This window comes from Mauremys mutica, chromosome 8 (genome assembly GCF_020497125.1).
Source record: "Mauremys mutica isolate MM-2020 ecotype Southern chromosome 8, ASM2049712v1, whole genome shotgun sequence".
Taxonomy (NCBI): domain Eukaryota; kingdom Metazoa; phylum Chordata; order Testudines; family Geoemydidae; genus Mauremys; species Mauremys mutica.
The window spans coordinates 45361831-45376377 of record NC_059079.1 but is presented as its reverse complement, the minus strand read 5'-3'; the positions used below and the strand labels follow the sequence as shown (position 1 = coordinate 45376377).

The window sequence follows — 14547 nt, the reverse complement described above, 5'->3', positions numbered from 1 at the left end:
AGGATGTGGCACCATGACCAGTACCGGGGTCGACACCAATTGATGAGGCGTGCTGGGTGGTGCCTGCGGCGTCAAAAACATGGCCCCCATTGGTGCCGGTGTCAGAATCCGGCACCGCCTAGTCAGTTGTGACACACTCCTGTCAGACGGCGGTGCCGGTGGTGGAGGCATTTGCACCAGAGCCACCGATGTTGAGGAGACTGACGCAGACCTGGGGCGCGGATCGTGCATCTGTCCCAAGGTCTGACGGTAAGCCCAGGGAGTCCAGAACAGCCACTGGGAGGGCCGTCCCTGGAAGCTCTTCCCTCCGGCGGCGGGGAGGCAAGCATGGGGAGGCGTAATAAGTCTGAGGCCGCCAGCATCGATGGGAGGTGCACATCCTCACTGAAGTCCTGGTCGGGTGGATCGGCCCATTACCGGCCTCTTCTTTTTCGTGGGCACCGGAGATGGTGATCGGTGAGTTCTTAGACTGGGCCTCCTCTCTTGCTAATGGTGCCGGAGCGCTGCAAACCGAGGATGAGGTGCTAGGTGCCGGGTCAGCAGGCTCGTGTTCCAAGTGTGGCCGTAAGGCAGCCTCCATCAGGAGCACTTTAAGTTTCTGCTCTCTGTCCTTAAAATAGAACCCCTTGCAGATACTGCACCCGTCTCTTTGGTGTCTCTCCCTGAGGCACCTCAAGCAGGAAGAGTGCGGGTCACTCTTCAGCATAAATTTCCCGCAGTCTGAACAGAGTTTAAACCCTGGGGACCTGGGCATGCCCCAGGATGGGGCGACAATTACGTTGAGAGGAAGCCCCCCCAACAGCTATTAACTATCTTACAACTAACACTAACTCTAAACTATGAGGAAAAAACAAACTATATACACTTAATAGAGACATGGTTAGGCTTGCTTCAAGAGCGATCAAAGTTCCAGCTAGCCGTCACCGGTGGTAAGAAGGAACTCAGGGGGTGGAGGGTCCATGGGCCCCTATATGGGGTGCCATGGAGGCGCCACTCCAGGGGGCGCACAGGCCAACCCTACGGCGCTGCTAGGGGAAAATCTTCCAGCTGGCATGCATGCAGCACGCACACACCTGCGTGGAATGGACATAAACAAATCACTCGAAGAACCAGTTGTTACTTCAGTCCAGCAGTCTAGATGACAGTAGCCAGAACCAGATGCTTTAAAATAAACTTATAGGGAAATTTTCTACCTACCTGGATCAATGTTTGGTTTATACACTGAAAACATGATTTTTTTTTTTAAATCCTAACTAATGCAATACATAACTAATTAAAGATACTTTGGATCTCCCCCAACATCTTGTTATTGACTAATACAAATGAATAAATTCATTTTCTCTGCAATATTCTTCAGCATTCAATTGCTCCTTTAGCTTCCTGATAATTCTTTAGCAGTATTCTCTTCAGGATTCTTGCATTAGATAGTATATATAATTTTTAAAAGTCTCTGGCTACTTGCTTTTCAAATTCTCTCCTAACTTACATCTTATGTTTTACTTTCCATAATGTATACCCCTTCCTATTGGATTCACTTAAGCTGGATACACATTTTTGAAGAATATTTATTTGGCTTAACCTTGCCATTAAGCCCAACTCTTCTTCTCTCTGCTTCCTTCTTCCATTTAAAGCTATACATAATCCTTGACTCAATTACAGGTACACTAATTAACCTTCATATTAAGTCCAAAGGTGCTTATTTCTTCAGTTTTTCCCAGTTTGATCCCAGAGACATATGGTGGAGTATGTTAGGTGGAAGAGCCACAGCTCTAGAATTCACTTCCTATGATTGTTCACCAAAGGGAATGTTCCTCAAGTGTTTGGAAGTGGTTTTAAATACATCCATCTGAGCTATTTTTAGTAGCTCTAAGAGAATTCCTCAGCAGGTGGCAAGAAGTTAATTTCTGTGGCCAAATTACCTAACCATTATCATCACATACTTAACCTTTGTTATAGTAACTGGCACAAGTACAAAAGAAATTCTATGAACAAGTGCACAAAACCTAATTAAAAGGAGTTCTGAATTGTATTACATTTTAGAACCTAGCTCATCAATGTAGCTAATAGTTATAAAGTACTTTGAACATACATTACACAATGAGGTCTAACCATGAGAATCCACAAAAGATCATTCTCATGGGTCATCCAGCCAGGTCAATCCAGACTTGATGATTTCAAAGACTACAAATTCTTTGTTGCAAGCCATGCATTATCTCCTCTCGTTTGTAACATTTCTTAAAATTCTTTACAACTACACACAACTTTATACAATACCTGGAAAGCAAAGACAATTTTCCACAGCAGTGCTAAAGTTCGCTCTCTGTGCCTGTCCACAATATCCCTAGACTCGATTGAAGCACCTATAAATCAAATACAACAGTGATTAAGATACGTATTTCTGTTCTTCAAATGCGTAGTTATTCTAGCACTACTTTTCAATTCTTACCACTTTCATCTTTCAACTGAATTCCCCGCTCTTTAAGAGCATGAAGGGCAACATCAACATTATGCATCTTCTGGAGACGACTTATTGCAGGAACTCTTAGCTTCTTTGAGAGACTCCAGTTTTTTGTGAGAAGTTCCATTGTTCTCCTAACAATAAAGAAATTTCATATTGAAGTGTCTTAGTTCAGCTTACAGAAGGATTAGACAAATATAGACATTCATAAAACCATTCTGTATCAACTTACACAAGACGAATGCCACATTGCAAGTCTACAGCTAGATTTGTAACAGCAAAGTCAAATTCATCAAGTGGTGTCTGAACATGACTAACAGGTAATCCCAGGAAGCCAAGATGACGGGAAAGGTCACCTTCACCACTCAGGAAGTCTCGTGAAAATGCCAGTAGAACATCTTTACTATTCTAAGGGGAAATAAAATAAACTTAGACCAAGTGACCATTTTGATCCCTTCCCCCAAATGCCTTGAGCTTTGTTATTTGTCATTTAGTACTATGCATAAGATACAAAAATTCAAGTACTTAAATATCTTTACATGGCATTTAAACTGTGTCCACAATATTATAATGCTGACACAGATAGCTAACTGGTTTCTTAATGACTGCTTTCATAACTTCCGTAGTGTACAGCAAAAAAAAAAATCAAGCTGCCGTAACATTAGTTAATACCTGTTCTGCATCCTGAGAAATTCATGAACAACTTTTTCTTTTTATTTATTCATGCATTTAACACATTAAACAGTGTTGTAGTCTAAGTAATGGACTGCATACGATTTTTATACCATGACTTCAACTGACTAGAGTAAACGTGGTTTTTAGTTCAGCATAAATGAAGCTATTTACTAATCAAACATCTAGCAAGACAGACTGTTCCAGAAAGCTAGGCTGCATGTCCTAAGTATTGTAGGACAGCCCTCAGATAAACTTTCAAAATGCAAGAGGATTTAACTTCAGATGGCAAATGCTGTGGCAGAGCAGTATTTAATCTTAAAAAGAGAAGGAAAGCACCTCTATAATACGAGGCTTTTGAGCTCTCCCTATAAATTATATGCACTTCAGAAGTCCTGATGGTAAGTCTTACACAGCTAGTGACCTCCTGGAAGATTTGCTGAGTGTGAATAGTACTAAAGTCTTAACATTAAAAAAGCAACTTTATATTATATGCATACAAAGTCATATATTCAAACATCAAACAACATACTTCACCTTGAACTCTGCATCCTTGCAGAAAAGGCAAGGGTCGTGGTCAATGATTCTAGACTGTTTGGCACGATCAAGAAAGCAAACTAACAGCAGCAATTTTTTCAGTGTAAATTTAGACAAAGCTTCTTCATGACCTAAAAATATTAAGTTCATAAAGATGTTATTTATGAATGCAAAGTTAAATGCTAAAAATAGTCTATTTTAAAAAGTAGAGGTTACCATCCCGATAAAGGTGAGGTACAGTGGGGTGTCTGTATTCAGCTGCTATATCGGGGTTCCAAAGTAGGCGACTGAGAATAAACATTGCCAAACCCATAATATCACTATTACTCTCCAAAGCAATCAGTTCTCCATAAACAGTCTAATGAGAAAAAACAAAAAATAAAGGAAACTCTTTAAAATTAAATGATACAATTGTGAGCATTTTTTTTATTTCTTTAGACTTTCAGTAGGATATATTCAAAATAAATAGAAATACACTATTGAAGAGTTTCTCACTAGCCAAAATAATTAGTAACCTAGCCCATTTTTTTTTAAACACAGATTAATCTGCAAGACAGTAAACAACGTTTCAGTCCTAGTTTTATTCCAGAAGGTATCCCAAATGCAATGCCCATCTAAAAAGTTAAAATTAGTATCAATGTGATCTACTGGCTCTTCAGTGTCTGGAAAGTGTTCTCTGCTTCCATCAGGAGCTCCCTAACCAGTCCCAACATAGCTGGCTGCAGTATAGTGGGAACGTGCTAGGCGTCAGTTTCCTACCAACTACTGAAGAGTAACATTACTTGAGCAACAGCAAAGGAGCATCAGCCCAGTTCCAGGGTACTCCTCACAGAAAAGCACTTTTAAATTACCCGATGAAATATTCTCTCTTGTAACAAGACAACCATGAGTTAAAAGGAAATATGAAATTGGTCTGTTAATAAACTAGAGCTGCCTGCCAGCTACAGTTGAACTTGAGATCCACTCTTGGCACAGGCTTTACAAGAATAGAGTATCCATAAGAAGCATTGCTTACTTCCAGACCTATGCGTAGCCACAAAGGGTTGTAAGATAAAAGCCAGTTGAGGACTTTCTGTCTTTCTCCTGCAATGAATGCAAAGTATGATATGTTAAATTCAGCAAACACTTTTAAACCATATTTCATTGTTACAAAGCCACCTGGTTAAAAAGTTTTTCTACTCTACTTGCTACATTTACAATTTTATTTTACCAAAAATACTAAATATCAACAACATTTGTACATTCTTACCAATATCCTTCCAGAGATGCCTATCTTTCCGAACTAGCAAACGTCTAGTTTCAATCTCAAACTCCAGTTTCTTAATAGCTTTAACCATTGTTTCAGAGGTAAACAAACGGCACGCTGCACGTCGTAGTTTATTCAACCTGCATCGAGCAGTATAAGCTCTCAGGGACATTTCTTCTTTTGTTGGTGCTCTAGGAACACTGGCTTTATGATGATTTTCTGCTCCCAAGATAAGTGCAGCTGCATTTACTAATTGAAAAGAGAATAAAAAAGAAAAATAGGTCTATATATCTGACATAAATAAAGGTAAATTAGCATCTGTTTTATAAGAGTTCACTATTTTTGCTATCATTTTACTTCTATTTAAACACACACTAATACACAGATGACATATCTAGTATAATAGGACTCCATATGAGAAAAATCAAACTTCTTGAGACCATACACTTTCAGTTAAAGAGCATGGAAAAAAAATTACAGAAATATATAAAACTTCAAAACAGCATTCAGAATTCAGTGCAACCTCTACTGAAACAGATACCCAAATGTTAGCTCTACAGTTCAAAGTAGCTCTGAAAATAGGGATGCAAATTGAATTTCCTTTCATTCCAATCTCAGGACAGAAGTTCATGAAGTGGGGAGGGGTGGAAAAGCAGGAGAAATAAAAAGAAAAACAAAAGAAAAAAAAAACAATCACCTCTTGATATAAAAATTACCCCTATTGAAAAAAGTTACTAAAACATACACACAGATAAATTAATGAAAACTTAATTAAGACTAGCTTTTAGCTAGTGGTTTCATTCATCATATATGAGTTTAATTAAAAAATCTCCTGGAGCAAGTTTTGCTTTATATATTGACATTAAAGTGTTCCCATGATTTAGCAGAAGTGCACTATTTCAAGTTACCTACTTTACCTTGTGAACTCTCTGTTTTTACAGTAAAGTCATCAGGTGTAAGTATGAAATTCAGCCACCAGGTAAAGCCTCGCTGCTGCTTTTCCTTCCAGCGCTCATCATAGAACATGTTTTTAGCAGCAAAAGGCATTGGATGCCTAGGAATGACTTAAAGGGGGGGAAAAAAAGATTATCTAAATAGACAAAGTTTAAATTAAAGTTATTTATGTATTTTTTCCTAAAAATATGCCATTCTTCACTTTAACTTGAGTGACTTGGAATTATGAGAAAGTATTTAGAGACCATATGCCACTTTTATTGTACTTGCTGTTGTCTTCAACTAATAAGTTCTTCAAGACAAGGACAGTTATTGGTATGTCAGTTCATGCTATTATCTAGTGCTTTATCAATATTAGCGGTAATGTTAAGTAGCCTAGTGCTTTTAAGTATACTGAAAAACCTTTGAAGCATTATTTATCGTCACATTTGATTCCACATAGCTGCTCCATGAGTGTATTCAGAATCATTTTCAGCTTACCAAAACATTTTGATTTTTTTGGTTCAGTCATAACTATCTGGCAAAGTCTACATGAATTCGCAAGCAGTTTTGGGTCAACAAGAACCACACTTTTCACAAAAACCATTAGCCAAAAGGTTTGCCCAGTTCAATTATGACATTCAATTCAAGAACAATTCTGACTTCATAGATACTGTAAACCTCTGTTTACCTGTTTTTAATGGTTTTATGAAGGTCAGCTGAGACTGCGCCACACCATCAATGGGTTTAGTAGTTTTGTTGATAGTTCTAGACAAAGAACCTAAAAATGTTAACAAAATATCAGATGTCAGGTGGTGGGGAGGGGAAACCCTTCAGTGATAAATAGTTGAGACTACCAACAACAAGCAAGCAAGGTGTAGTTAAGGATTATAGCCTTGACTCCATTCTTTACCAACTCTGTAAATTATCGGTAGGGGTATAACGTGCTATGAAAGATCATCGCTATAGAAAATTCCTTAACTCTAGCTGGTATAGGTTGATTAGAGGTTTTATTTTTATCTTTAAATTAGCATCCTTTAGCGTGTTTCAGGAAAAGTAAAAAAAACAATATTTCAATGTCTTCTGTGTTGGAGAAACATTAATTCTCTAGATGCTATGTAAGCATATTATACATAAAAGTCTTCTGGCTAATGAATGCTAGAAGAATGCAGATACATTGCTTTGCTTGGCAACTGTAAAAAGAGTGAAAGAAAAAATTGAAGTGTAAGTTGTCAATTAAAAAACACTACTGTATTCCATGCTTCCTCACCACACTGAGAAAAAAGTATTACCTGTAATTGTTTTCAGAAGATACGCATCCTAATGGAAAACCACTTTAAAGTCTATTACCAGCACAAGGTATTAATTTCCAAAGTTCAAAATTCTAAGCCACTGGCATCTATCTGGATGGTCTAGCGGGTAGGGACCTAGCCTAGGCCATGGGAGACCTGGGTGTCCTGAGGTTCATGGGACCTCCTGGGTTCAATTCCCTATTGTGACACAGACTATGTGACCGTGGGCAAGCTGTTTAGTCTCTGGATCAGTTACCCATTATAAAATGGGATTTTACCTTGTGTTCATCACTGAATTCATTCTGAACTCCTATGCTGTTCCAGAGCCAAGCACCATTCGGCATTTATGTGAACACATTGCTCAAGAACAAATTAAAGATAAATTAAATTGGGTGCATGTGTTTCAAAGTTACATTTCAATAGTGAAATGTAGCTACATTTAGGGCTGCGGCAAACTGTGTACAGTTCTCTCTTTACGCTTCTTCTGTGCCGTTACATCTGTATAACCCTATGAAGACCACGGTGAACATATTTTGAAGACAAAGGTATAATAGAGCAGATTTTCACCTGCAAGAACCTTTACAAGCAGTTATACAAGGGCAGGAAAACCCCATACTAACTTTCAGCTCCCAAGGTGAGTTTGCACAACTGATAAAACTTGGACTCCTTTTTTAAGAAATGGCATCACGAGGGTCACTTTTCAGAGCAGATGTATATTTTAAGAAAGTTATAAAAAAAGTGTCAGCACACCAAAGAGAGTTATACTAATGTGAGACTGCTAAATGAGCCAATTGCAAGAAACAGAGTGAGGAGACAAATCTAGTACTTTCCCCAGCCATGTTGCTAAATATGCAAGTCTTCTAGCACACTACAAGACTATTTAGAAGATACCAGTTAAGTGACTTCTGTTAAATGAATGCAGACAGTGTATTCTATAGCCAAGCTTTATTGCTACTAGACAACTTGAGAAGTTGCTACAGTATTGTCATACTTGCTGCAGAAAGAGGTACTGAAATGCTCAGTTCTAGGGGTCCCCTTAGAACATTTTAGCAAAATATGGAGACACTTAAGTTATTTTCTTTCACTAGAGAACACAAATGAAAAATGCTCACCAGCTTTCTTTCTGTGGTTTAGTTTCTCTCTGTTTATGTGCTTAGAGAGCAGTGGTCTTACAGTAGTTTTTATTTTACTGTCAACACAAGATGTAAAGATTCTTTTGGTTTCTGTTTCTTCCATATATTGTGTAGCTGTAGCCTTAATATCTTCCAGGTGTACTTCATTTTTCCTCTTACGACTATGTAAAGTAGATCCAATGGAGGATGCATGTATTTCATCTTTGTGACATTTCGTTTCACCTGAGATGTGATCTATAACTGGAAGGTTCTGAAGTATTTCTAACTTTGAATGTCTAGGAACCATACTTACACCTTCCCTTATCATATTAAGATATTTTCTAGATTTTGGTTTAGTTGTCTCCATTCCTTTTCTTTCAGCAACAGACGACTTATTTTTTATGACAGTAGCAGAAAGCACAGGACGTTTTTTCGGTTGTTCTCTTTGGGAGCAACTGCGAATCTGAAGATCCTCATCAGAAAGAGGAAAACTGAGATGATTTTGTTCAGGTATGGTACAATGAAATAACTGAGATTTCACTACAGGCGTCTCATCAAGGACGTCATTTGGAAACTTATGTTCTACAGATACACTTTCTTCATTTTCTTTCCATTTTGAAGATGAAGACTTCTTTGTGATACAAGTCTCCACACTGGAGGATAAAGAGGACGGTGAAATAGATACGTGGACTTGAGACACTGATTCTATAGCTAAATTGTCTTTTACAAACTGGTCAGGTGACAATATGGGAGCAACTTGCTCTGCTACAACTTCTACATTAAATTGATAACTGTCATTTATAAAAGAATCTGGACTTAAAATTCTCCTTTGACTCAAAGAGGAACGCAAGGCTGCTGTCCATTCCGGAGCACAAACAGGTGAATGTGTATTTGATCTGTGTGCTTCTACTAATCCAGAAGGAGAACTGTGTATACTTGAGGATTTTATTTCCTCATTAGGATTATGAAGTTTCTTGATGTTACACGTGTGTATTTCTTGCAATAATTCATCATTTACCACTGTACCAAGAACTGAGTATGTAGTAGATCTTCTCATGGAAAGAGGTGTGCAAATGGTATCATGATGTTCTTGCAATACAGGACTGATAGGAGATATAGGCAATTTGTTTTCTAAAGTGATAAGCGAGTTTTTTGGGGGGGACATGCTACCCCGTATCACATCCAAATTTTCACAGGACTGGAGTGGGCTTCTAACTGTATCCGTTGTTTTGGAAACACGAAAAGTTTTGTTAACATTTTTAACATTTGAATGTTTTTTCTTAGCTCTTGTAGAAACTGATCTTTCTGAAGTATTTTTCTTTTTAATAGCATCCCAAAGACTCTTCTAAAAAAAAAAAAAAACACACAAAAAATTAGAGGGTTTCCAAAGTAGCTGCCTTTTTTTTTTTTTTTTAATATAATGCACTTATATATTCATTCACACAGATAATGAATTGATAGCTAACAGATATAAAACCTAAGTTTTTAATTTTGGATTTTTTTTTAAGTTATTTTGAATAGATACACACTAAAAAACTAATATGTAGCCACATGCTCTATGCATTTATAAACTTTAAAATGCCCACATCAAAAGCAACACACCAACATAGCTGAAGCACAGCAATACAATGCACTATAATCCATAATCAAACAAACCAGGAAAATAAGCTAAAGCCATTTTTCTACTCCAATAATACACCCTTAAGATGTTCTACCACTTTCAAATGGGAAAGAACAACTTTGCAGTGTTCACCGGACTTGGGCTATTTCAGGTTAAAGGAGAGCAAATTCCAAGTTATTGAGGGCTCCTACTGAGGATACCCATTCAACAATTCATCCATGTCTACACTAGTAGAAACAATTGCTATATTGCAAAATTTTGACTCACAAACAAGCAACAAATAAGACAAAAATAATCAGTGTAATTAAAAATACACTTCTTACCTTTTTCTTCAGAGGCTGCTCAGCAACACCCAGCAACACAGCCTGATGTTTTACAATGCCATTTACAATAAAAGTTACCAGTTCTCGGACTTTTCCTTCTTCTAATGGCATCCATGTCATAGAAATAAAGATTCTTTCTCCAGACTGAGAGAATGAAGCGGTAAAACAAAAACATTGTAAGGACATGAAAATATTTTTAAAAGAATCGATCATTTAAAAAAGAAGCAGTGAACAAAAGTGTTAGTGTCTGTGAATGCTTTTAAGTAAAGTGCTATATAAATGCTATTCAGTATGGCTTACATTTTCAGCCCCTGAGTGCATAAATATGGATTGGTGTCTCTAAATTTATGCACCCAACTTTAAAAATGTTGACTTATTAGATGCATTTAGTTGTTATGATGGAGGACAGGTGAGAAAGTACAAATATACAATACTGAGGTCAGGAGATAGAATGGATGTAAGAAGAAAGGGATGTGATTTTCACAGAATATCAGGGTTGGAAGGGACCTCAGGAGGTCATCTAGTCCAACCCCCTGCTCAAAACAATACCAATCCCCAGACAGGAAAACCCGCTGTCACGTTATTGACTTGAACTGGGACCATATAGATCATTGTTGCAACCAAGGTCCTGTAGTGGCACCAAAACTTGTATAACAGGGGTAAAATAAGGTATCTGAGACAAGGTTATTGTTTGCTGGTTATGATTATGCTGTCTATATGTATGTATCATTTTTGTAGTTGAAGTTTATGAATATTGGCTCTATATTGTCTGTATTTCAAACTTATGCTATGCGTCTGGGGTGTCACCCCAGACAAGTTGGTGTCAGCTCTGCCTAGTCTGCTTGATGGCCCATTAAGGACCATCAGCTCTACAACTGACCCATTGAGAGAAGGAAGATATGCCTTGTAACTCAGCAAAGTATGCAGGAACTTGCCCATGTGACTCCAGACTCGATTTTGCTGTAATTTTCCACAGTAAGAACAAAGAGGTGTTCTTACACCTGGAAAAGACTATAAAAGGCTAATGCCTCATCTCCATCTCATCTTCAATCCTGCTTCTTACCTCTGGAGGGACTTTGCTACAAATGGAAGCTCTAAACAAAGGACTGATGACCCATCCCAGCTTTGGATGTACTCCAGACTTGATTTGAACCTGAAGTTTATTCTATCACTGCTACAAGCGTGAACCAAGAACTTTACCATTACTGTATGTAATTGATGCCATTTAACCAATTCTTGTTCTCACCTATATCTTTTTCCTTTTATGAATAAACCTTTATTTTTAGATTCTAAAGGATTGGCAACAGCATGATTTGTGGGTAAGATCTGATTTGTATAATGACCTGGGTCTGGGGCTTGGTCCTTTGGGATCAAGAAAACCTTTCTTCTTTTACTGGGGTATTGGTTTTCATAACCACTTGTCCCCATAATGAGTGGCAATGGTGGTGATACTGGGAAACTGGAGTGTCTAACAGAATTGCTTGTGTGACTTCTTGTTAGCCAGTGGGGTAAAACCCAAGTCCTCTCTGGCTGGCTGGTTTGGGTTACCTCAGAAGTGGAAAAACCCCAGCCTTGGGCTGTAACTGCCCTGCTTTAAGCAATTTGTCCTGAATTGGCATTCTCAGTTGGGTCCCGCCAGAACCAGCATCGTAAAGAAATAATTTTAGCTGGTGTAACATTATTAGCTGTTAAAAAGATCAGTACTTCATTCATATTTTGTAGTACATATATTTTAATGCTTGTGAAAAGGGCTATATGAGAGCACTGTAAGCAAGAAGGTGAATTATAGACATGCAAGAGTAATATTGTTAAATATCCTAAATAACTATCAGAATGTAAGCAAAATTTTAAATAAGCATATTTAGATTTTCTAAGTAATTTTGTTCTTATTTAACTCAAATACCCAAGTTCTAAGTTCTGTGTTGATTAGAGCAGATAGACCAATAAGGTTATTGAAAAATAATGAAGATAGTGTCCTTCTCACATGCCAGTAGCTCAGCTTTGGGATGGTGCAGGGGATTAGAATTAATTCGTTGAACAGCTTGAACTCAGGGAAGATTCTTGCCAAACACTAGGTGAGCTACCCTACTGTACATTTTGCTACTCTGCTGACACTAACACAGGGGGAAAAATGCCAGTTTCTATCATTACCATTTCTATACTTTCACTCTGATATTTGAATCAATATAGCAACAGAACAGGTAGATGATGATGAAGAAGAGAAACAAGACAGCAGTGCGAAAACCAAAGACTGGCATTATCTCATTATACTTTGCTGGACCTTGTAGCAAAAAAATCTGACCATACGTCTTTTTATGCTAAAGAGGTTCCATACACAATTAACTCATTTAACACATTTACTTGCACTACTGGTAGTAAACTGTGGCAGCTGTCACTTCCTCAGAAGATTCTGCTCCCTATACTGAGTATAGATAAATATTGCTGTCAGGAGAAGGCACTTGTCAAAATTTGCTACCTGCTGTTACAAAGATACTCCTGGGAGAATGTCTGGAATTTTAAATTTTTTGGTGCAGCACAATACTTTAAAATTCTGCAAATTATATTTGTCAAAATAACCACACCAGTTTCAATTATTTTTGGTCATTTATTTCAAATTACCTGTCAGAAAGTATGTCTGTAACAATACAGGCAACAAAAAAGATTCAGGAAATGGTTTTTGACAAATAAATAGATTCCTTACTAGTCATATCAGATAACGTCACAACCCCATCTGTGGTTGTTCCCATTGAGAGCTTGTGTCTAGCAGTGACCAAAACAGCCTTATGATTAAACTGTATGACGTTTTATTTTAAGAGTAGGAACAGCAAAGAACACATACAAGAGATTGAGAAAGACCCACCTCAAAATGCCCCATAGCCAGGATGCTGTCCTGGTATACAGGAGAACTACTCTAGAATGTTTTTCTTTAAAGTAGGACTAGCAAAGCATAAGAAGTTTTTCAAACAAACACATGTCTATCTTAGGTAAAGCCTGACCATTCTGAAACAGACATAGGCTAAGCTTCCTGGAGGCACACCTACCCCCTGCAGAGTTGATTGGTCAGTTTCTCCCCCTTAACTATCTGTCCTCTTCTAGAGCGAGTGCGTCTTTAAACCATCCTGAAGCTTTTGATACTCCTCCCCCCTCAGAGGGCCTGAGCCAAGGCATGGAAATGAACGCATTGCTCCTGAGCATATTGGGGGAGGGGAGGTGTCCTCCCCCTTCCCTGGCAAAGCTGATAGCGGATTAACTCAGTCAAGGTTCATAAATTATTACAGGCAGCTCCAACCCCATCACGCCGGCGCAAAGCATGTAACCAAGGGATGTTCGGGGAGTCCACAGAGCGAGGTTTGGCTGTTTAGCGTATGTGTGGGCACCCGTTGGTGTACGGGGCGGGGGCCCTGCGGAGGCAGCGGCTTTGACAGCACATGAGTTTGGCGCCCCAGGGAGGGGGCAGCAGTGACTTCCCTACACCTCTACTGAATTTTCCCCAACACCTCCCCCACAGTTTTGTGAACTAGTTACATGCCAATTTAGCGACTGTTTGGAAATTTGAATTGAAATTGAAACATTAACACACTTTAAAAGCATATACAGTGTATGTTAAAATATGTGTATATGAAAAAGTTTAATAGATTTGAAAAGTATGACCATAGCTGTCTAAGGAAGCTAGTCTATTGTTTTTTTTATGACAATGTCAGTGCATTCATTTTGCTGATGTTAGCCAACCTAATCATTTCAAATGATGATTTGTAAGCAAAGTCTAAAGGAGCTCTCCCTGACAGCTAGTGATGGGCTGGGGGGAAAGGCTTCAGGAGCAGATTGTATTTACATTCACACCTAATCTACCCAGGTATCCAGCACACAGAGTTGTGTTGCCCAAGTGATAGGTTTTGGCTGGGGATGGGTTACAAATCACTTGAATTTTTACATAAGAATGGTCATACTGGGTCAGACCAATGGTCCATATAGCCCAGTATCCTGTCTTCTGACAGTGGTCAAGCCCAGGTGCTTCAGAGGGAATGAATAGAACAGGTAGTCATCAAGTGATCCATCCCCTGTTGCCCATTCCCAGCTTCTGGCAAACAGACTAGGAACACTCAGAGCATGGTGTTGCATCCTTCCCCATCCTGGCCAATAACCACTGATGGGCCTATTCTCCAGGAATTGAACTAGTTCTTCTCTTAATCCTGTTATAGTTTTGGTCTTCACAGCATCCCCTGGCAAAGAGTTCCACAGGTTGACTTCATGTTGTGTGAAGAGGTACTTCCTTTTGTTTTGTTTTTTTTAAATCTGCTGCCTATTAATTTCATTGGGTGACAGCTAGTTCTCGTGTGATGTGAAGGATTAAAT

At 38.5% G+C, this 14547-nt stretch overlaps 1 protein-coding gene across 1 annotated transcript in view; it reads right to left on the bottom strand.

The window, feature by feature from the left end:
• Positions 1-14547, bottom strand: part of ASPM (assembly factor for spindle microtubules) — a 56170-nt gene that overhangs the window by 38688 nt on the left and 2935 nt on the right. The window contains exons 2-12 of the mRNA XM_045028478.1: positions 10195-10338; positions 8251-9595; positions 6538-6627; positions 5831-5977; positions 4917-5162; positions 4683-4750; positions 3884-4025; positions 3668-3798; positions 2691-2866; positions 2447-2592; positions 2275-2360 (exon numbers count right to left, since the gene is read on the bottom strand). Of these exons, the coding sequence (XP_044884413.1) occupies positions 2275-2360; positions 2447-2592; positions 2691-2866; positions 3668-3798; positions 3884-4025; positions 4683-4750; positions 4917-5162; positions 5831-5977; positions 6538-6627; positions 8251-9595; positions 10195-10338 (2721 nt within the window). The remainder of the gene's footprint in view (positions 1-2274; positions 2361-2446; positions 2593-2690; positions 2867-3667; positions 3799-3883; positions 4026-4682; positions 4751-4916; positions 5163-5830; positions 5978-6537; positions 6628-8250; positions 9596-10194; positions 10339-14547) is intronic.